The 23,655-nt window shown below is 34.5% G+C and overlaps 1 protein-coding gene across 9 annotated transcripts in view; it reads left to right on the forward strand.

The window, feature by feature from the left end:
• Positions 1–15,218, forward strand: part of Pms1 (PMS1 homolog 1, mismatch repair system component) — a 99,855-nt gene extending 84,637 nt beyond the window's left edge. For 8 of the 9 annotated variants that reach the window (XM_047546739.1, XM_047546736.1, XM_047546738.1 and 5 more), the window contains 3 exons: positions 2,635–2,765; positions 6,542–6,702; positions 10,032–10,358. In XM_047546739.1, the coding sequence (XP_047402695.1) occupies positions 2,635–2,765; positions 6,542–6,702; positions 10,032–10,196 (457 nt within the window). In that variant the 3' untranslated portion in view covers positions 10,197–10,358. Of the gene's footprint in view, positions 1–2,634; positions 2,766–6,541; positions 6,703–10,031; positions 10,359–14,953 lie in introns of those variants that run through there. The other variant, XM_047546741.1, reaches the window with a different exon arrangement.
• Positions 15,219–23,655: the final 8,437 nt, after the last annotated feature.

Genomic DNA, 23,655 nt, shown 5'->3' on the forward strand with positions numbered 1-23,655 from the left:
TTTTAAAGTGTAAAATTTTATTTGTATCAACGAGGTTCACATATTACATTTCATTTTGTCTTTTAAATCCCTTAATATCACATTGCTGATTTCTTATTGGCACTGAGTCACTTATTCAGTAGAATTTTCAATTATTTACTTCCTAGTGTATAACTTCTTTTACTCTCTCCATGTTTAGTTGGAATTAGCTTAAGAAAAGTGAATAGATTTAAATTCTACTTTTAGGGAAGACTTCTTAATAGATGGGGCTATGTGCTTCTTATTTCATTACTTTAAAAGGCATTTAATCACTGGGTGCAGCTGATGACAGCCTGATCTTCTACCTTAAAGTTCCTCATCAACCTTTCTCACTAATGGTTTTACCTGTTGATGATTGTTGCCCAGACTAATTTTATTTTTGTTTTTAAAATGGGGTATTTACTTTTTATATTCTGTATGAACAAATTGCTTTCTGTAAAAATAACAATAACTGACATTATAATATTATTATACATACATTACTATGTACACATGTACATCATATATATATACATACATATATATTACATAATATGTATGATATAAAATAGAAATCATTCATAAAATGTGTTAAAACGCTTGTTTTAAAGGCACTTACAGCAGAAGGGGAAAAAGCAGGATCAGAACACAGGAAAACATGATAAATCTATCTTTTTAAATAATACAACAGTAACCACATTACCTAAAGTCCAGTATCTTTCATAGTATTTTTATGATTGGCTTAGGAAACTGTCAAAGGAAGAATTAGAAAACAGTGCCTTATGTTGTTCTAAAGCAGTTTACAAACCTAATAATACTTTTTTCTCTGTTTCTTCAAAAAGAGTTAGGGTTGTTTTTTTAAATGGTGCTTGTAAACTTTCATTTTTATTTCAAAAATCTATTTAGGCTCATGCAAAGTACAGGTTTTTCAAATTACTTTGCTAAATGATGTTTTGTTATTCAAAAGTAAATATTAAAAACTTTATTTTGGGCCCATAATAATTTGAAAATAAATCTTTTTTAATTGAGCATGGACAGTAACATAATATAATTCAAAATTGCTTTCTCCCTTCTTTGGAAATGTGTCATCTCCCCTCATAGTTAATGATGCAGATTTTTCAAAACTGAGTCATGGACTAATTACTCCATAATGTTGTGAGGGTAATTACTGATTGGTAATTCTCATCAGAATTTTAATGCAAGTTGTGTAGCTTATCTCTGAATGGAGTTAATTTAGATATCTATACAATACAAAGTAAGTGCTCATAATGATAACAATAACAGTGGCTAAGGGTAATTGAAACTTTGTTATCTCCTTTTAAGATTTTTTTGGTCTTTTTTGCAGCAATCTTACAGAGGTAGGTACTGTCATCCACATTTTATAGATACAGAAACTGAAACAGTTAAATAACTTAACCTAAGCTTAAATTAACAATAAATAACTAGTGGTTATAAGATTCCAGTGCAGACACTTGCATACACTATTAGTGCCTATACCCTATCATTATCATCATCACCAGCTCTCTGATTGATTTTCACAACGATGGTTAGATGAGAGAAAGTACATACGATATTTAGCCAAAATTACCCTCTATGTGATAGATCTACTGTCATAGCCAGTGGATTCTTTAACCATTCAGAGCTGATAAACAAAGACATATTCACATGCTTTTTCAGATTGTACAGGGTTGTAATGAAACAGTGCATCATACTGCACAATAACATAAAACATTTCCTTTCTTATCTAAGACACTGTCTGCCACATTCAGATGTTCATTGAATGAATGGGAAAATGGTCACCTTTCACATCAGCTCTGACAGATTGTTTTTTGCAGTGGCTTACGTTATGAGGCACCCTTATCAAGCCGGAAACCATGTGAAAGGTAGATTTGTACCCTAGATAATTTTCGCTTTTCTCAATATTTTGTTCAGGGCTTATACTACTCAGAATCATCTCATATGCCATCTTTGGCAAACATACCATGCTTACAGTAGAATAAAAGAAGTTTTCTCAAACTTTGAATTGATAATTTATAGGTTCCTGAGAGAAAAAAGATGTATGTGTAATCTCTTGTTTAAGAAACCTTGACTGGCAGTTGAAAATTTGACAGGATGAACTGACCACTTAAGTAATTTCACAGTGTGTTAACACATGTCTCTTTTAAAGGTATAAAAGAGTATTATTTATAAATAAAGTTTTCATTGTGTTAGTCATTTTTAAAAATTTCACATTGAGTTTGTGACGTTCTAGAAGAGAGGAATTGTCTTTTGTCTTTTCATCCTTCCTGTATACTATATATAGCAGGTCTATGAAATATTTACAGAAATGTAGGGCTGGGGTTATAGCTCAGTGGTAGAGTGCTTGCCTGCTTACCTACCATGTGTTAGGGTTTGATACTCAGCACCTCCACATAAAAATAAACAAATAAAATAAAGGCATTGTGTCCATCTACAACTAAAAAAATAAATTTAAAAAATATTTACAGAAATGTAAAAATGTTTCTCACAGGGCTACTTTTACCTTTGTATTTTGGTTAATAACACTTTGTAAGGCTCTGGGACTGACTTTTTTTCCATTAATTTTCTTATTTCAGTCCTCATATTTAATAACTGAAAGGATCACAATTTCTTTTTCAGTCTTTTTAATGGATCTCATTATTTAGAGGTTTTATATAAAATGACAACAGATGACCAAAGGTACAGTGGTTCAACTTACCTGTCTGATCCTCGTCTTACAGCAAATGGTTTCAAGATAAAAGTGATGTCAGGTATGATAATGTGATTTAATATTTCCTGATTTGAAAAATAAGCCTTGGTCTAAGAGTTATATTTGGGTTTCATAAGTTTCAGATATCATAGTATATTTTTGTCTCACTAAAAGTCATTGTTGGCTCCTTGAAAATTACATTTCAAAAAGATCACCTCTGCCAGAAACAAGAAAGTTTGGCATCTATTTCAGTTCAATACCTTGCATTTGCATTTTTCTAACTAATCAAATAGATAATTTTGTTTTAATTTTTACAATTGTATGATACAGTATTCACACTGATTTCTTTAAATTGTTGAAATACTTCTTTAGATGATGAAACAAATATGTAGGCTACAGGCATGGCTTAATAAAAATGAACATCTACTTTGGTTTTTTAAAAGTACTGCTTTGCCAAATAGATGTGCAGCCTCATACGTCTTAGTATTTGGAGAGTGGATGGTGATTTGATTCCAAGACTTTGGTAAAAGATTGATAGTCCTTTTTGCTTACTATGTAAATTCATTAGGTAGATAGACGAAAAGAAAATTTATCTGTCTAAGGAGAGTTCAGTTTTCCTTGCTGACTCTTTCTCTGTTCTTTGATAGTTTCCATACTGGACTGACTTCTGCCCTAACCTCCCAGGCTGGTTTTGTCCTATTACTTTCCCTTAATCTGGTGTCAAGGAGCACAAGGCATCATAAGGAACGACTCCAATATCACCACTTTTGCCCCTAAACTTGTCATACCCAAAGCCAAGAAAGAAAAGATTTTTAAAGGAATATTTTATTGAGTCACAAAAAGAAAATAAAGACCATGTGCAAAAGGATGGAGCTGGATATATAGAGAAAATGTTTTGATGTTCCAAACTTTAACTATTTGTTTTTTGTAGTTTTAAAAGATAGCTATCCTGTAGTCCCAGTGACTTGGGAGACTGAGGGAGAAGGATCACAAGTTCTACACCAGCCTTAGAAACTTAGTGAGGCCCTGGGTAACTTAGTGAGTCAATGTCTTAAAATTAAAAAATTTTAAAAAGAAAAAAAGAACTGGGAAAGTAGCTCAGTGGCCATCCTACCCCTGGGTTCAATTCCTAGTACCAAAAAAAACCCCAAACCAGCCTACCCTAAAGTTCATACTTCCCACCTCAATATTAGCTATTCACGCGTGGGGTGCAGATTGTACATCTAAACCCCACTCTGCTATTTTTGGAAAAGTCAGTTGACCTCATTTCCTCATCAACAACTAATAATTTTTGAATAAATATTATATGTAGAGTGCTATTTTAAAAGTTAAATATACTAATTCATTTAATCTCCCAATAGCCTATGAAATAAGTTTAATTACTGTGTCCATTTTAATATGGAAAATATCAATACATGGAGAAGTTAAGTTGCCCTAGAGAACACAGTTAGTGGTAGAACCAGGATTTAAACCCATGCAATCTACCTTCAGAACCTACCTCATAATGAATTTGTTATATTGCCTTTCCTATTAAAATTAGAATATTAACTTCACAAAGTACTTGTGAGCACTAAATGAGATTAAGACAAATCAGTGAGCATAATACTTGGAATGGCATAGGTGTTCAGATATTCGCTTTTCTTCCTATCATCTGTCTACCTTTTACACCTGAAATGCCTTGGAGTCATTTCTTTTAGTTCTTCTAGAAATCTCTTCCTTGGAGAACCTGGCATCTTTGTAATTTATTTGAACTACGAAGCAAAGTTGTATGTGTGTAGAAGGTATTTTATTCCAAATCTGTTTTTCTAATTAGAAAAGTGACATTGGTATCAGGCATCATTTTTTTTCATGAAATGTGTTATCAGTATATTTTTTAAAAACAGGATAACTGTCCTGTCTCTTCTAAGAGCTTATTTATTTTTGAGCTGCCAAGTAAGTTTCTCTGACAGGTGCTCTTAGCTCTTGGCTTGTCAGTAGTGGCTATGAAGTCCTGTTGAATGCCAGGTGCTTTGTATGGCACCAGAAATGCAAAAATGATTAAAATGATCACCTGTAAACTGACTTGATTTGATTGCAATTAACTTTAAGTAGATTATCATCAGCATTATTTCCCTTGTCAGTAATAGATCAAGTGAAAGGTATTCATGTTTTCATCATTATTTTGTCTCCCCCTGCTTTGTATGATGTTTTCTTAAGGACCATTTCTCTGTCATTTAATGAGCATTTTGCCCATTGTCACAAAACATCTTTGGATAAGAGTGAAGGCATTTGAAAGAAAGAATATATGTAGCTTTGAGGAAAAAAATTCTTAATGCAACCCTAAACACTTGGCTTGTTGATGAGAATAGCTTTCTGTTCTGATCCATAAGAATTCCATCTTTTAGGAAGTGAAAACTTATCAAACTGTGTATTTATTTGCCCTGAAAATTGGGAAGCATTTCACAGGATTTTATGGAAAGTTCTTTAAAGTTTATTGTTACATAATTCCAACTGTCTCTTAAGTTTTCCATATCTGTATTTTATAAACAGACAAATCAAGTATTGCTCAATTTCCTCACTTGTGGCTGAATACTTTTAACCCATATCCACCAGGAATTCTTTAAAATGTGTATAAATTTCCGGGGCTAATGAAGTTAATACTAGAGTTTTCAATCTAATTATATTTTAAAACTAGCAATAGAAAATTTTTTTAAAAACTTATTTTTTTAATATTTTCATTTCTGTATAAATAGGCAAAAGAGGTATGAACTAGAATATTTTGCTACTTCCTTTTTGCCTATCTATACATTATTTCAAGTTCCATTTAAGTTCCCCTTGCTGCTCAAACTTCCTTGAACTCTGTCCCTCATCCTTTAGTGCTTGATAATGTATCATCTTATATTATTCTCCAGTTGTGACCTGGGAAAAACATTAGAATACCTGCTCTGTTTAGTCTGCTGCCACCATTGCTTCTGCCATCCAGGTCAAGGAATTATACTATAACTGAGAATAGGTTAGGGATTAGATTATTGAAGTTTCAGAATCTGAAATTCTTCTAGTTACATTATACTTCTTTTTTAAAAATTCATTGATAGCAACTACTTACCCCAAATTAGACTTTTTGCCTTACTTCTAGTTAACATGATATAGGGTTCCATGTTAAAAAATATTGTTATACAGATAGAGCTAAATAAAAAAAGCAGGTATTGTAAAGCCAAATATGATACTTTGTAATATGTACTATCAGTCATGTGGTTAGTTTTTAGTTTTAATTATGAAATTATTTAAAATAATTTAATAGTTAATATATCAGTTTTATATATTCTTATAATAAAATATTTTGAATAAGTATTAGTATTTCATTTCCCCAAATTAATTATATATTAATAAATTTACTGTGTGACTTTTTTTATAACTTGTAAGTTAAAATAATCACAAAAACAATTCAGGTCTTTAAATTAGGTATTAAAACTGTGGGATAGAACTTGAAGAGCAGCAGTTGCTAAAACATTTAAATCAAGTTTTATTTTAATAAATATCATGGGACTTCATTTTCTCTCCAAAGAAAGACATGTTCTAAGAAAATGTAAGGAGCAGACCAGCAGTAACCTAGATTAAATTAAATGATATAAAGCACATGTGGTGTCAATGAGCACTTATGACTGAATGTGAAATCCTATGGGAAATTACTGTTTGTTCTCCAACTAAGGAACAAAACTTTGTCTTGACTATTAAATTCTGATGAAGGTAAACTAAATGTTTTAACAGGGATTTTGTTTTTAATGACATGTTCTGGAGTATTATTTTAACTAAAGTAATCTGTGTCTATAATATGAATTTTTATTTTTTTTTTTTTAGGCATTTCCGTTACTGAAAACTACTTAGAAATAGAAGGAATGGCTAACTGTCTCCCATTCTATGGAGTAACAGACTTAAAAGAAATTCTTAATGCTATATTAAACAAAGATGCAAAGGAAATTTATGAATGTAGACCTCGAAAAGTGATAAGTTACTTAGAGGTATGCATAATTAAATTATTAAGTTGGCTAGGTTTTAAGAAACTTAATTATTCCTTATTAAAATAGTAAGGGGATTAAAGATAATAGTTTCTATAAGATTTATATGTTTGCCAGTAGGAAATACCATTTAAAAAAAAAAAAGACTCCATTAAAAGTTTTGTTATAGGTTGTGGTGAACTCTATATGGATATTTTCCCTGTAACATTATTTCTTCCATAGATACTGAGAAAGAGTCTCATGGATAAGATATTTTGTAGTGAAATTCTTTTATTGATTTCCATAAATAATCCCCTTAGAATGAATTCAGAATTGCTCAACCTTTATACCATATATTTTAATTTTTTTATTACTTTTTTTTTACATTGTTATTGTTTCTTTTGGTAATAACGTTACAACAGGATTCATTGTGACATAATTTTAAAAGCATAGAATATAATTTGCTCAAATTCAGTCCCCATTATTTTCCCTTTCCTTCCCCTTCTCTCTCTCCCTCTTCCCTCTACTCTGTTGATCTTCCTGCTTTTTAAGATTTTTTTTCCTTTTCAGTTAATGTCTTATGGATATACATGATGGTGAGATCCACTGTGGTATATTCATGTATGTACATAGGAAAATTAGGTTAAGCTCATTCTTCCGTAAGAATGGAGAAGAACCTTATCCCATCTCTTCTCCCTCCCCCTTATTCTTCTTCATCTAGACCTCCAGTATTCCTTCTTCCTTGATAGAATCCCTCCTTTTCCCTTTCACACTTCCTCTTTTTTTTCTTTCCTTGTTTTGGACTAACTGCTACATATGAGAGAAAACTTTGAACCTTTGGCTCTAAGGGTTAAAAACGCTAACAGTTAAAAAGAAATTCAGAAATACATACAAAAAGTGTTGAGGAAGATTATAAGCATTTATCATGTTCAAGTATAGAATTTTGGCAAGAAAATAATAGAAAATGCCTCATCATTTGAGTTTCTAGATATCTTTCATCTTTCAAGGTTGACTGGTATTATTTTACAAACAAATCTGAATACTGATAAGGTTTGCTTCCTTTTTAAGAAATGATCTTTTTTCTTTAGAATATGAGATGTGCCCATTGCATTCTGAAAGTCACATTTCCTAATGGGAAAGTTCACTTGTTACCCTTCCTGAAGACCTTTTCAGTAGTTTTCTGTGAATTCCTAGAAAGCTTTGTCCTGTGGAAATTCCCAGCCTATTGTGGAACAATTAAACATTGTAGTTTCTAGACTCTAAAGGAATCTTTTCTTGTGAAAGAGTTAATACAAACTTGAATAAAGTTGAGAGAGTTGTGGTTGTATTCTTGTTTACTGAACTTCATGGGAAGACATAAGATACAGAAATAATGGATAAAAAGGTGTTTGGGGCTGGATTTTAATATTTTTTTTCTAATACTGTACCTTATCACGTTAAGGTAACAGTGAATGTGATTGTTAAGGAGAATGGTCTAAAAAGGTAGAGAATTGATATCCAGACTATAGGAATACTTCCCATTTAAGGTCATTCTGAATAGGACAAATCAGAGATAAAGATAAGCAAGTAGGAGAACCACAAGATAGATGAATACTATAAGTGAAGGAAGGAAAGACATTAAAAAATAAGCAATATCACATTCTGACTAGGGTAAATAGTTTCTAGAAGACCTCAGATTTGGCTGCTAAATGGCAGTGGTAATATTGAAGAGAGCCAAATGGCAAAGTGGTAGGGATGTCAGACATTTGCAAATGTCTATAGGTGGAACAGAGGTGGGAGTAGGCAGTAAATCAGTTGGTAGTAAAAGGAAGGAAAGAGTGTGCCTAACATGTTTGAGTCAATTTGGTAGAAGAGACATTACAAGATTGGAGAGGAGAGGTTCTAAAGGACACAGGATGTAGACAGGAGAAATTGGATCAAGAGCAGAAGAGGGGAGGAAAAGTGAAAATATTTTTAGGTATACTTGTTTATGCAGTACATAAAAGAGAAGTTATCTGCTGGAAGTTATCATTGGGGAGGCATTAAGAATTTAAGTACAGTAGCAAAGATCTGGAAGTAAGAGCTTTAGGTACTGTAAAAAGAATTAGGGAGGAACAAGAAAATTTTCAGGTGTCATTGAGGGCTTATAAGAGTGAATATTCATGTTGGAACCAGCTAGGACAGTTTTATGGCACTCCAATAGTGCTTGGTAGAATTTGTCCAAGGATAGGGATTAGCAAGATGAAGACAGAAAATGAGTCAGACAAATCTGAACACATTATATATAAGAAAGTCTTAGGTCCTAGAGCTAGTATCCTTAATATCTCATTCTCTATTCCTACCTTAACTAGGGAAAGATGACTAAAGGGTGCTGGTGGATCAAGAAAATAAGAAAGGACTAGAAATAATAAATGTCAGTTAAGGAAAAAAACAGATTTAGTTGGTATAAAGGAGTAGAAGGTTTGGAAAGATAATGAGTGTGTGGTTTAGAGAATGTTAAGATTTAAGATCTCTAAAATGTAATAATTTTTTTAATCTTAAAAAAGAAACCAGTTTTACCAACTCTCTTATCCCCAAACCCTCAGTCTTCCGTGTCTCAGAAACTAACGTTATTATATCAAATCTGTGGACATTATCCTTGATTGTGCATGCCCCAAAACCAGTCCATCAGTGTTCTTGCCTCTACTATCAACTCATCTCAGGAAATCTATACTTCTCTCCATCTCAAACTTCTATCACTATAGTCACAACTTCTCATCAGGACTGTGGTAATTGTCAGCAAAACCCCTTCTCTTTTTGAACTGCCTCAAACCATACTCCACACAGTAGCCTGTCTGTTTTAAAATGTGAAACATATGTCAACTTTTGCTTTAAAACTCTCTGCTTACTTACTGTGCATTCAGATTAAAATTCCATTTGCTCAGGTGATGTGCCCCTGCCTAACTCCCTTATCTTGTTTGTCTCTTCCCTTTTAATAACTATCTATACCTACACTGAACATGCCGTTGATGCTTTTCTTTCCCTCATGATCTTTGTAGCATACTTTTTAAAATAGAAGCTTTAATGCCTTGTCAACTAAGCCATTCCCAAGTGCACTATCACTGTGATGTTGCCCAGTTTAATTTTGTGTATTATTTACTGACTAAAATTTTGTCTTTTTGTTTTGTTTCTTTGTACTAGTATATAAATTACACAAAAACAAGGATCTAACTTTTTTCACCACTACATCTCCAGAACCTACAACTAGTTGGTACTTAATAAATGTTAAGTGAATTAATAAGATGAAAATAATCAGTTATCTGTATTCTTGCTAACATAACATTTTCTGCTTTAGGGTATTTCATAGTAAAGGATATATGACTTTCTTTTCACAGGGAGAAGCAGTGCGTCTATCTAGACAATTACCCATGTATTTATCAAAAGAAGACATCCAGGATATCATCTATAGAATGAAGCAACAATTTGGAAATGAAATTAAAGGGTGTGTTCATGGTCGCCCATTTTTTCATCATTTAACCCATCTTCCAGAAACAACATGATTAAATATGCTTAAGAAAATAAGTTACTGTTGAAATCAACATGCCCTTAAGACAAGTCCATGTCTAAACCAATTTTGTATCATGTGTCAGTTATTTTATAAATGAGGATTCACTGACTTGTTTGTATAGAAAAAAATTTCAAAAATATAAAATAAATATGTATAAACTATTCATTTTATTCTCAAGACCATGGTTCATAATAATTTTAAATTTTAGACTCCACATTAGAAAATAGGTGGTATTCCTGAGTGATTCTTACTAGGTCAGCCTTGTGCAGAATCAGTTCACTCATTCATCATACTACTTGGTATATGTAAGAGAAAGTTGTCAGTCCTGTTTAAAGTAGGATGGAGAGAGAGGAGAGTTAAGAGAAAGTGATAAAGTTCAGAGGAAGAAGAAAGTGTAACTTTAGAAATCCTGTCACCTCCATCTTGGGAGTAACAACTTAACTCTTGCTATCTCTTAAGTCATATAATTATTGGAATTTGGGGTCAAAATTTGTCAGAGAATGTGGGAAGATCTAGATTTTTAACAGAAAATTTAGGTTAAGATTTTTTTGTACATTTCTTCAAAATCCAGGTCACACTGCTCCAATACATACTTTACAAAAAGTTGAAACATGATTTTAGTGAGTATATTTGTTGTGTAAAGTAAAATATGTTTTGCTGGATACAAGTGAATCCACACGCCATGTTGCATAATTCTCAAGGGTCATATTAAATTCTTAAGACATTTGTGTTTAGATACAAATTGTAACACCTGGAATTTTACCTACCCTAGCCTCTTCTGCCAAAGTTATCCTGTTTCCCTGACCCAAATACTGCCCCTCACCACCCTACCCCCCATTACTCCCTTTTATAAATTTGATACATCTTCCCGGAGTAATTCTCATTAAGTGAACAAAAAGAAGAGCCGATCTCTGAAAAATAGAGGATGACAAAAACTGCGTTATACATTTGCACCAGCTCTAAACAAGCATAGATCCCCCCCCCATATAATTTTATTGGGACAAATTTTTTTATCTTCATAAAGGTTAAGGCTACTAAGGTGCTATTGAGACTGTAAGCCCATGCTGGTGTTCTTTAGTTATACTGCAATGAGAAATTGACCCTAATAAGTAACTTGGGTTTACAAAGTATGGGGATGAGGGGGAATATGAAAGACAGAACTCCGTTCTGAGAAATGCTTCGAGTAGGTCGATTTGGGGCTGCAAAGTCTCTCTCGGGGAGTCTGGTGTGGCAAAGGGGTCCCCACTGAGGCCGCCGCCACGTACATGGGCCTGCTGGCTGGGGCCTCACTGAAGCCCAGCGTGCGCCCCTCCGCATGACCCTGCCGACCTCCCCAGCACCACCCGCGGGGCAACATGGCCGGAGCAGGAGCAGGCGGCGACGGGGAGGCTCTGGCGCCCAGGATGGAGGTAACGGCCACCTGGGGACTAGTGGAGGTAGGAAAGGGACATCCAGAGAGAAGAAAGCCTCCTTCTCAGCTATAGGTCCTGTCGAGGCTTTGGTGCTAGAGGCCTTGGCTAGAGGAAGGCAGTACGTTGAGACCCACCTACCCCTGAGGTGCTCTGGACCCGGGCCTGGGCTGTAGGTACCACGGCGACGCCTAAGGCATGCGGAGATGAGGCCTGCAGGCCTCTCAGACCCACATGTTGTGGGAAATGTGGCCGTGCTTGGTGCAGCCATGCCTATGTAGTTTTAGATATTTAATGTGCTTGAAAAATGTTATGTCTGAATTCAGACGGACAATTTTTTGTTTTTATTGGCTGTCTGATTCTTTGTGATTTTATTCATATTTTGTGGCTGAGGTTATAGTAATTAGAATTCACCTTACTGCAGCCTCATTTCTCAACTAAAAATGTGAATGTTTCCCATTTTTCCACCTCCAAACATATAACTCATCTCTTATTTTCATTATATACATATATTTTAATTTTCATTATATTTTTGCAAGATTCCTTGAGTGTATTTTGGAAGGAGAGAGGGGGAGCCTGAGTTGCTAAATAAACACAGGTTAGGGTCTACCCTTAAAATTGAATGTAGGTTAACTCTTCTCAGTACCTGCTGCAAAGGAAACAATACATAGGAAACACCCAAATGTTGATCACTCACTTAACCAGAGGTGACAGGCAAATTAAAGTACCAGAGATGATATTAAAATGTTTAAATAAACTGGACTTGTTCTTAATAGTTGGATCACAGGGGACAACCAGTGTTCATAGATTCATAGTGAGGAACAGGAATCTGAGACTATCCAAGCAATTTTATACATAAGAAAATAGGAACCTAGAATGATTAAATGATTTACCTGAGTGCACCCAACTGTTTTAGTACTCTCCGTTCCATTTCAAATGTTAATATTACCATTAACAAAGAAAGATTAAGTACAGAAAAAAATATTACTCCAGAACCATGCAAAATAACTTGAGATTGTCAACTACTTTCTCTCCTCAGAAGGCTGAATACTCAAGAACTGTTTATTATAGATCTGTTGGTAATCTCACCTAAACTAAAATTACTTCAAAGTCTTCACTGCTGCCTTGAGGCTGTTTTCTGTTTAGTTGATTTGGGATCACAATTTTTTTCCTCCTTAAAGTACCACACATAAATATAAAAATCTAACTTTGAAATGCTGCCAGTCACAGTGGTGCACACCTATAAACCTAGCAGCTGGGGTGGCTGAGACAGGAGAATCATGAGTTCAAAGCCAGCCTCAGCAACTTAGTGAGGCCCTAAGCAACTCAGGGAGACCCAGTCTCTATTAAAACACAAAAAAGGGATGGGGATGTGGCTCAGTGGTTAAGCACCCCTGTGTTCAATCCCTGGTTCCAAAAAGAAAGAAAGAAACAGAGAGAAGGAAAGGGAGGGAGGGAGGAAAGAAGGAAAATCCTGTCCCAGTGGTTATCAAAATTGAGTATACAAAAAAAAAAATTTTTTTTTTTTTTTTGTGGATATATCAGAGTCACTTGGAGAGCTTATTAAGACAGATTGCTAGGCAGTGTGCTCAAAGTTCCTGATTCTGTGGATCTGGGAAAGGGCCCAAAATTTTCATTTCTGACTAGTTGGCAGGTGATGCTAAGGTTACTGATCAAAGAGTCACACATGGAGATTCACTGTCCTATTCTGTATATCAAAGTTCATCTAACAATTTCTAGTTCATTTCTTTAAGCCCATAATTTTTTTTCCTGCTAACCCACTAAAGACCACCACGTCAATATACAAATCAAAAAAAAAAAAAAGAAAAGAAAGTTGAAGGGAAAAATAGGAAGTTCAGTAGATTAGACAAAGGGGAATGAAGGGAAAGGAGGGGGGATAGGAAGAGGAAACAGTGGAATGAATCTAACATGACTAACCTACCGTACATATATGAATACACCGAAGCAAATAGTCACATGTACAGCCACAAGGCAGGGAGGGATCCTAGATAGAATAAGACATACTCCATGTTTGTATAAATATGTTAAAATAAATTACTGTTATGTATAACTAAAAAGAACAAAATAAATAGAAAAAAAGCAGATGCATCAGATGTATGAATTATACAAAGAAAAAACAAAAAGAAGACCTCACCCTGACTGTGCTGTTATAGATATCATTTCATCTTTGAGAAAGTAAGATGCTGAATATGGTCTCCAATTTTGTTTCTTCTCATTGTCTTAAATATTATCAGCAGAACCTGGAATAACTTTTTTTCAACAAATTGTGTCCACATTATGATTAACCACACTTAAATTCCTCTGAACTAGCTCACTTTTTAATAAAATCTTTTAAATTAATTGGGGGGTGTATGTGGGAATTTTTTCTATCCTGTACAAGTTGTACTCAAAATCACAAATCCACCCATCTTTACTTTAATTGTATATTCGTTTCTTTATTCAGTGACATTTATTGAGTATTACAGTCATGCTGAATGAGAAGACATTCTTGAGGGAATGAAATAATTGCAATATTATGATTAGTGTTATGATAAGGTTATATAGTATATACTACAGACTCACAAAGGTACTCAATTCCAATATGAAGAAACCTATAGAAGAAACTAGTGAGGTGAGTCTTAAGATTGATAAGGAATTATTCAGAGAAGAAAGATGGAAGGAATTTTTGAGTCAGGAAGAACATCATATGGCAGTGCATTTGTAAGTGCAGGGAATGTAATAAATGGAGATTGGATTAGAATCAAAGGTAGTAACTTGATCAGAAAGGGCCTTAAGGATTTGGGGGTTTTTTTCCTTAAGGATTGTGAGAATAATAAAAATTTGAAGCAAAAAAATACAAATAAGATTGAAAACGTTTTAGACAAATTATAAAAGCTGAGAGAACCAAGTTACCAGGCTACTTGAAAATTCAGACAATTCGATCCAAAGAAAGAGAAATAAAAGCTCTGTTAACAAATAGAGAAAGTCAAGAGTTGTTGAGGCCTTCACTACCTTGAGGGTTTTCAGTTTAGATCCTATGGGATCCTGCAATAATAACATTAAAGCAGAAGAGAGGTTTCTTCTCCACCTGCTAGCAGATTACTAGAATAGGGACTTGTTTGCCTTTCTTTTGTATATTGGGAAGTTGGTATTTTAGAGTATGAATTCCACAAAGACTAGAAAGACCATGCAGTATCCCCTTTTTAAAAAATTACTAAATCAAGTGTTTAATTTTAATCTGGGTTGTATCTGGGCTTTATGGAAGCTAACCTAAAGTTTTTAGTTGTTTCTTAAATGCAATAGTTTTTAAGTATTTTAATTGTATTTTTTTAAAATTTAGATCATAGAAATGAATGATGAGTTAAGAAGAAACAGGCAAGAATTTGTGAATGGATTGAACATATTTTTGGAAGAAAGTGGTATGTTTTCACAAGTTAATTTGCTATTATTTCTTTTAAAGGGACATTTTTGTTTTTAAACATACTCTCATCTAAAAACATTGATGATAAATTACAGCAAGTCTACTTATAAGACAGCAATGCTGTACTGCCAAAATACATTTTAAGTATTTCACTAATAATAATAGGAAAAAAAGTCTGTGTGTTTTTACATACAAATCAATAAATGTATATAAGGAACTTATTATCTATTTTGAAGTTCTTTACACATTAAAAAAAATCTTTTCCCCTTAGTTGTCTTGATCATGTAAAAAACTTATATTATAAAAAACTTTCCCCACATATATAGTGATGATCCTTGATCCCAGATGAAAACAAGATTTTCCCCCCAGGAATGGATTTTAAATTATCAGAGATTTTATTAAAGCAATCAAGTTTTAGCTATTTTTCCCAGCTATTTTCTCCATAAAAAACAAAATAAAAGTATAATCCTTCTCTGCCTCCAAAGTTGGAAGAAGAATACTTCGTATTTTCTAGATTTCTTCAGATGACAAGTTTGACTATATTCTGTGTATACTAACATGTGACCTAAGTCATATCTCTCAAACTTTAATGTGCGTGTGAATCTGTCTTGGCATGTTCTCAGTAAGTAGATCTGGTGTAGGGTCTGATATTCTGTATTTCAGACAAGTTTCCAGGTGATACTGATGCTGCTAGTTCAGGGATCACACTTGGGTTAGCAAGATTGCACATAATCCTTTGACTGAATGCTAGGTTCCTGAAATAAACATATATTTTAATTGTGAATATATACTGAAAATCAGATAATCATATTTCTGATCTGTTTAGGATCTCCATTCTTTTAGGGAAGTCAGGTTTGTGTTTTCCTATGGGACATCATTCTTTATTAACTTTGACTTATGTAGTCAAAATTATTCTCAAAATTTCTAAAAACTAAATGTTACTGAGGTATTTGGCTTCACCATCAATTATTCCCTTCTTATACATGCAAGCCATTTTCCCATTAAGAAATAGAATCTACTCCTCCACTCCTTTGCCCATTAGATTATAGCAGAAGTAATGTTATATGACTTCAAAAGCTAGGTTACAGGAAACTTTACAGCTTGCCTCCTGATTATTGTGAAACAGTTGCTCTGGTAAAGCAATCTACCCAAGTCTTCCATTGTGTGAGAAAGCATAAGCTAACCAGGCAAAGAGCCTATGTGGAGAGATGGATGTGCTTGAAGAGTTCCTAGTTCCACCCATCCCAGCTCATGTTGCCTTCAGATAATTTCACCCTCAGCTACCATCTCATTACTACAATATTAGGTAGCACAAGTAAAAGTTGCCTGGCTGAACTTGTCAACCCATAGAACCATGAAAGATAAATTGTTAAACCAGTAAGTTTTGTGGTGGCCAGTTTTTTTGTTTTTAATACAGGGTCTCACGTGTTACCCAGGCTGGTCTTGTACTCCTGGGCTCAAGTGATCCTCCAACTTTAGCCTCCCAAGTAGCTGGGACTGTATGTGTGAACCACCATGCCTGGATGGGGTGGTTTGTTATACAGAGACAGAGTTTTATTACTGAAATATCTTTTTATCTTCCAGAAAAGAATCAGTATAGGAATTTCAAATTCACCTGAAATTTTCACACAAATAATGTCATGGTCTTTGTTTTCATAATAGAAATTTACTCATATAATATGTAATGGCTTATTTCCTAATAAACAGCACTTTTAAGATTTGTTTATGCATCTTATATTTTTGACACATAATCACTAGAATTTTCTATTCTTACCTACCCATGTAATTAATCTATGAGAGTGATTAATATTCTTTATTGAATATAAACTTTACTTTTAATGACTTGTGCCATTATTTTGTCTAGCTATTGCTAGATTAACAATAGTTATTGTTTTTTAAAGTTTTTATATCTTTTATAAATAAAATAAATTGTATAAATAAAATTAAAAAATTTTTAAAAACATTTTCAAAAAATTTTTTTAGTTGTAGATGATCTTTATTCATTTATTTATTTATTTTTTATATAGTGCTGAGGATCAAACCCAGTACCTCACACTTACTAGGTAAGCACTCTACCACTGAGCCACAGCCCCAGGCCCTAAAAAACATTTTGACATGATCATATGCATGGAATACAATTTGCTCCATTTCTTCTTTCCCCCCCTTCATCTCTCCCCCAGTTTCCCTTCCTCTACTCTACTGATATTTCTTCTATTTATTTGTTGTTTTTTTGATTGTACATTATAGGTATACAGAAAGATAGGATTTACTGTGGTATATTCATAGCATAATTTGGTCAACTCCTTTCTGCAGTTCCTGTCTTTTCCTGTCCCTCCTCTGTTTCCTCCTCAATCCCCTTTCTCTACTTATTTCCCTTCTATTTCCATGGAAGGGAGATCAGTTAAAAAAAAAAAAAAAGGAAAAAATGTGAGGGTTTTTTTCTTATTTTTTTTTTTCTTTCTTATTTTGCTCTCTCTTCTGCAAATGAGAGAAAAAATTCAACCCTTGACTTTCTGATTCTGGCTTATTTCACTTAGGACAATGTTCTACTGTTCCATCCATTTACAAACAAATGCCATAGTTTCATTCTTTATAGTGGCTAGAACTCCAGTGTGTGTGTTTGTGTTTGTGTGTGTGTGTGTGTGTGTGTGTGTGTGTGTGTGTGTTTTATATATTTTCTTAATCCATTTGTCTGTTGATGGGCACCTGGGCTGGTTCCCAACGTGGCTATTGTGACTTGCACTGCTATAAACACTGATGTTCCTTTATCACTGTAGTTTGCTGATTTTAGTTATTTTGGATAAATACCAAGGAGTGGGATAACTGGGTGATATGGTGGTTCCATTCCTAGTCTTTGAGGAATCTCCCTACTACTTTCCAAAGTGGTGTACTAATTTTCAGTCCTGCCGACAATGTATGAGTGTACCTTTTCCCCGCATTTTTGCAAGATTTTCTTACTTGTATTCTTGATGATTGCCATTCTAATTGGAGTGAGATGAAATCTGAATGTAGTTTGGATTTGCATTTTCCAAATTGATAAGTATATTGAACATTTTTTATATATTTATTGGCTATTTTCATTTCTTCTTTTGAGAATGTTGAGTTCTTTTACGTGTTTATTAATTGGGTTGTTTGGTTTGGTTTGGTTTGGTTTGGTTTGGTGTTACATTTTTTGAGTTCTTTATATATTTTGGATATTAATCCCCTGTCAGAGGAGTAGGTAGCAAAGATTTTCACCCATTCTTTAGCTCTCTTCACATTCATTTTCTTTGTTGTGTAGAAGCTGTTTAATTTGATTCTATTCCACTTATTTATTCTTGATTTTATTTCTTGAACTATTGGAGTCTTGTTAAGGAAGTCAGGCTAGTACAGTGTTAGAGTGTTGAATTTGTTTTCTTCTAGCAGTGCAAAGTTTCTGGTCTAATTCTTAGGTCTTCGATCCACTTTGAGTTGACTTTTGTGAAGGGCAAAACATAGGGATCTATTTCCATTTTTCTACATATGGATATCCAGTTTCCCTAGCACCATATATTTAAAAAGCTATCTTTCCGTTGACATGTTTTTGGTACTTTTGTCAAATATCAGATGACTGTATGTGGATTTGTCTCTATGTCTTCTATTCCATTGGTCTTCATGTCTGCTTTGGTGCCAATACCATGTTGTTACTATAGCTCTTTAATATAATTGGAGGTCTGTTATTGTTAATACCTACAGGATGACTTTTCTTGCTTAGAATCAATTTGACCATTCTAGTTCTTTTATTTTTCCAAATGAATTTTATGACTGTTTTTTCTAGTTCTGTGAAGAATGTCATTGGTATTTTGATGGGGATTGTATTGACTCAGTATAACACTTTTAGTAGTCTGGGCATTTTGCCAATATTCTGCCTATCCAAGAACATGGAAGTTTTTTCCATCTTCTATGGTCTTTAATTTCTTTTTCAGCATTCTATAGTTTTCATTGTAGAAATCTTTCACCTATTTGATTAGATTTATTCCAACGTATTTTATTTTGAAGTTACTGAGAATGGCATAGTTTACCTGATTTCTTTCTCAGCAGATTCATTATTAAAGTATAGAAAAACTATTGATTTTTATATGTTGATCCCATTTTCTGAAACTTTGCTGAATTTGTTCTCTGCAAGTCTTCTGGTAGAATTTTCTGAGTTACCTAGGTATAGAATAATGCCTTTAGCAAACAGATAGTTTGACTACTTCTTTTTCTGATTGTATCCCTTTAATTTCCTTCTCTTGCCTGATTTCTCTTTTTGGAGTTTCAAGAACTACATTGAATGAGAGTTTTGAGAATAAACATCCTTTTCTTAGTTTTGATTTTAAAGAAAATTCTTTCAGTTTTTCCCATTCAGTATGATATTGACTTTGGGTTTATCATATACAACCTCTATAATGTTGTGCAAGTTCCTTCTCTTCCTAGCTTCTCCATCATTTTTAACATGAATGGATGTTGGATTTTAACAAAGGCTTTTTCTGTATCTATTGAGATAATCATGTAATTCTTATCCTTAATTCTATTTATGTGTGGTGAATTACATTTATTGATTTGCATGTGTTGATGGAACCCACTTGATCATGGTGTACTATCTTCTTAATGTGTTTTTAAGTATATGTTATTAAGGATTTCTAGTGTTGATTCTTAAACAGTAGTTTCTTAGGGCACTTTCCTTTGAGCATTATTACTTCTTTCTTTTTTCCATATTTTTATTGGCACATTACAATTACTCATAATAGTGGGATTCACTGTTACATATCTGTACATGCACACATTATAGCAATATAATCTGATGAATATCATTTCCAAATATGAACGTTACTTCTTTCATAAAGAATGATTTTAGTGTTAAAAACTTATTCATTTACTCAGTATTTACCAAACATCTATCAAAAGTACTCTGAGAGGGGGTTTTAGAACATCAGCCATGGCCCCCTTCTCCCTCCCAGGAGAAGTCTGGTATTATTTTTAAATTATTACTTTTAAATAAAACCTGCTTAATATGCTTGCCTTGGCATGCTCCTCTAGTGTTCAAACTTCAACATTAGAGGGAGCAGAACTCATCACCGGTAAATGGTGGTATCAGATTTGGAGGTCCCACCGAGATTTACACCGAGAAGCACTCACCCCCAGATGACTTTACAACTTGCTCTTCCCCATCCAGCCTTCTACCTTGGACCCCTTGATTGACCCGAGTTTTAAAAGGGAACTCCAAACTGCTTGCCCCTCGCTGCCCACTTCCAGCTTCGAACCAGCCAGAATGGTCGGCGCCCCATTTCCTTACAGCAGTAAGGAGTTCCTAAAGCAAAAGGGAGGAATGAAGCCAGATTTAAGGACAGGCAGTTTGTGTAGAAATAGGGGATGAGGTCGAATCGAGGAAATAAAGGCCATGAAAGTCATCTGCCTCTGGAAGTTGGAGACTGCCCCTGGAAGAATGGAATGTCAAGGATCTCCGGAGCTCATTGATTACCAAATTTACCTGCCTTTATCAAGGACTGCAAGCATGGAGCTGCTAATTAATGCCCCCTCGGCCCTTCCCTGCCCACCACTTCTCACTTTGTGCAAAACCGGGCCTAGTCACCTTAGGCAGGAAGGAGAGATAAGGGGGGAGAGAACTGGAGAACAAAAGAGACCTTAACCTATAAAAGATGTAGGGTGCACTCACTTCTTGGGATTTTAGAACATCAGCCATGGCCCCCTTCTCCCTCCCAGGAGAAGTCTGTATTATTACTTTTAAATTATTACTTTTAAATAAAACCTGCTTAATATGCTTAAAAAAAGTACTCTGATAGATTCCATACATGGGGATTAAAAATTAAGTACAGTATAATCTCTGCCCTTTTGAGTATTTTAATCTATTAATAGCGAAAAGTTCACAGTTAACTTTATTCAATTTAATGGGAAGTAAGAGGAATAAAAATGTAGAGGATCTGACTAAATAACAAATCACTTCAGCAAAGGGTAGAGCTAGGGATGTAGCTCAGTTGTAGAGTACTTGCCAGCAGCCCTGAGTCTGATCTCTGGCACCTCCAATAACAACAAAAAGCAGTAAAGGATGATCAACTTCCTGAAGCTTAGAGTTTATTGTCATTTTTAAATTAGAAATAGAGAAGACATTCTACAGGGAACAAAAGGATAGAGGGGAGAGAGATGAAACCTGTTCAGAACTGTGTGTTTTAAAGATCACCATGGCAGCCAGGTATAACATTCTTTGTTTGAGGGAGAAATTCAAGCCCAGGTAGCAGCTTTGTAGTACTTACATATATAATGCATGAATTAAGGTAGCGGCCCTAGAAATTGGAAATGGGGGGAAAAATGCTACTAGAGATAGACTCAACAGGGATTTAGTGTCTGCTTTTCTATTTTTTTTATTGTAAACAGATGGGATACATGATGTTTCTCTGTTTGTACATGGCATAAAGGCATACCATTTGTGTAATCATATATTTACATAGGGTAATGTTGTTTGATTCATTCTGTTATTTTTTTTCCCTTCCCCCCACCCCTCCCACCCCGATTTTCCCTCTATACAGTCCTTCCTTCCTCCATTCTTGCCCCCCTCCCTAACCCTAACTCTAACCCTAACACTAACCCCTCCCACCCCCCATTATGTGTCATCAGCCACTTATTAGCGATATCATTCGTCCATTGGTTTTTTGAGATTGGCTTATCTCACTTAGCATGATATTCTCCAGTTTCATCCATTTGCCTGCAAATGCCATAATTTTATCATTCTTAATGGCTGAGTAATATTCCATTGTATATATATACCACATTTTCTTTATCCATTCATCAATTGAAGGACATCTAGGTTGGTTCCACAATCTGGCCATTGTGACCTGAGCAGCTATGAACATTGATGTGGCTGTATCTCTGTAATATGCTGATTTTAAGTCCTTTGGGTATAGGCCAAGGAGTGAGATAGCTGGGTCAAATGGTGGTTCCATTCCAAGTTTTCTAAGGAGTCTCCACACTGCTTTCGAGAGTGGCTGAACTAATTTGCAGCCCCACCAGCAATGTATGAGTGTACCTTTCTCCCCACATCCTTGCCGACACCTGTTGTTGCTTGTATTCTTGATAATCGCCATTCTAATTGGGGTGAGATGGAATCTTAGGGTGGTTTTGATTTGCATTTCTCTTATTACTAGAGATGTTGAACATTTTTCCATATGTTTGTTGATTGATTCTGTAAAGTGTCTATTCATTTCCTTAGCCCATTTGTCGATTGGATTATTTGCATTCTTGGTGTAGAGTTTTTTGAGTTCTTTACAGATTCTGGAGATTAGCACTCTATCTGAAGTATGATTGGCAAAGATTTTCTCCCACTCTGTAGGCTCTTTCTTCGCATTGCTGATAGTTTCCTTTGCTGAGAGAAAGCTTTTTAGTTTGAATCTATCCCAGTTGTTGATTCTTGCTTTTATTTCTTGTGCTATGGGAGTCCTGTTGAGGAAGTCTGGTCCTAAGCCGACATGTTGAAGCTCTGGACCTACTTTTTCTTCTATAAGATGCAAGGTCTCTGGTCTGATTCCGAGATCCTTAATCCATTTTGAGTTTAGTTTCGTGCATGGTGAGAGATAAGGTTTTAGTTTCATTCTGTTGCATATGGATTTCCAATTCTCCCAGCACCATTTGTTGAAGAGGCTATCTTTTCTCCATTGCATATTGTTGGAACCTTTGTCTAGTATGAGAAAATTGTATTTATTTGGGTTTGTGTCCTTGTCCTCTATTCTGTACCATTGATCCACCTTTCTATTTTGGTACCAATACCATGCCGTTTTTGTTACTATTGCTTTGTAGTAGAGTTGAAGATCTGGTATTGCGATACCCCCTGCTTTCACTCTTTCTGCCAAGGATTGCTTTAGCTATTCTGGGTTTTTTATTCTTCCAGATGAATTTCATAATTGCTTGCTCTATTTCTGTAAGGTACATCATTGGGATTTTAATTGGAATTGCATTGAATCTGTATAGCACTTTTGGTAGTATGGCCATTTTGACAATATTAATTCTTCCTATCCAAGAACATGGGAGATCTTTCCATCTTCTAAGGTTTTCTTGAATTTCTTTCTTTAGTGTTCTATAGTTCTGATTGTAGAGCTCTTTCACCTCTTTTGTGAGATTGATTCCCAAGTATTTTATTTTTTTCAAAGCTATTGTGAATGGGGTAGTTTTCCTGATTTCTCTTTCTGAAGATTCATCACTTATGTATAAAAATGCCTTCGATTTATGTGCATTGATCTTATATCCCGCTACTTTACTGAATTCACTTATGAGATCTAAAAGTTTTCTGGTGGAATTTCCTGGTTCCTCTAAGTATACCATCATATCATCAGCAAATAGGGATAGTTTGAGTTCTTCTTTTCCTATTCGTATCCCTTTAATTTCTTTGGTCTGTCTAATTGCTCTTGCTAGAGTTTCAAGGACGATATTGAATAGAAGTGGTGAAAGAGGGCATCCCTGCCTTGTTCCAGTTTTTAGAGGGAATGCTTTCAGTTTTTCACCATTTAGAATGATATTAGCCATGGGCTTAGCGTAGATGGCCTTTACAATGTTAAGGAATGTTCCCACTATCCCTATTTTTTCTAGTGTTTTGAGCATGAAGGGGTGCTGTATTT

Source organism: Sciurus carolinensis, chromosome 3 (genome assembly GCF_902686445.1).
Source record: "Sciurus carolinensis chromosome 3, mSciCar1.2, whole genome shotgun sequence".
Classification (NCBI taxonomy): Eukaryota; Metazoa; Chordata; class Mammalia; order Rodentia; family Sciuridae; genus Sciurus; species Sciurus carolinensis.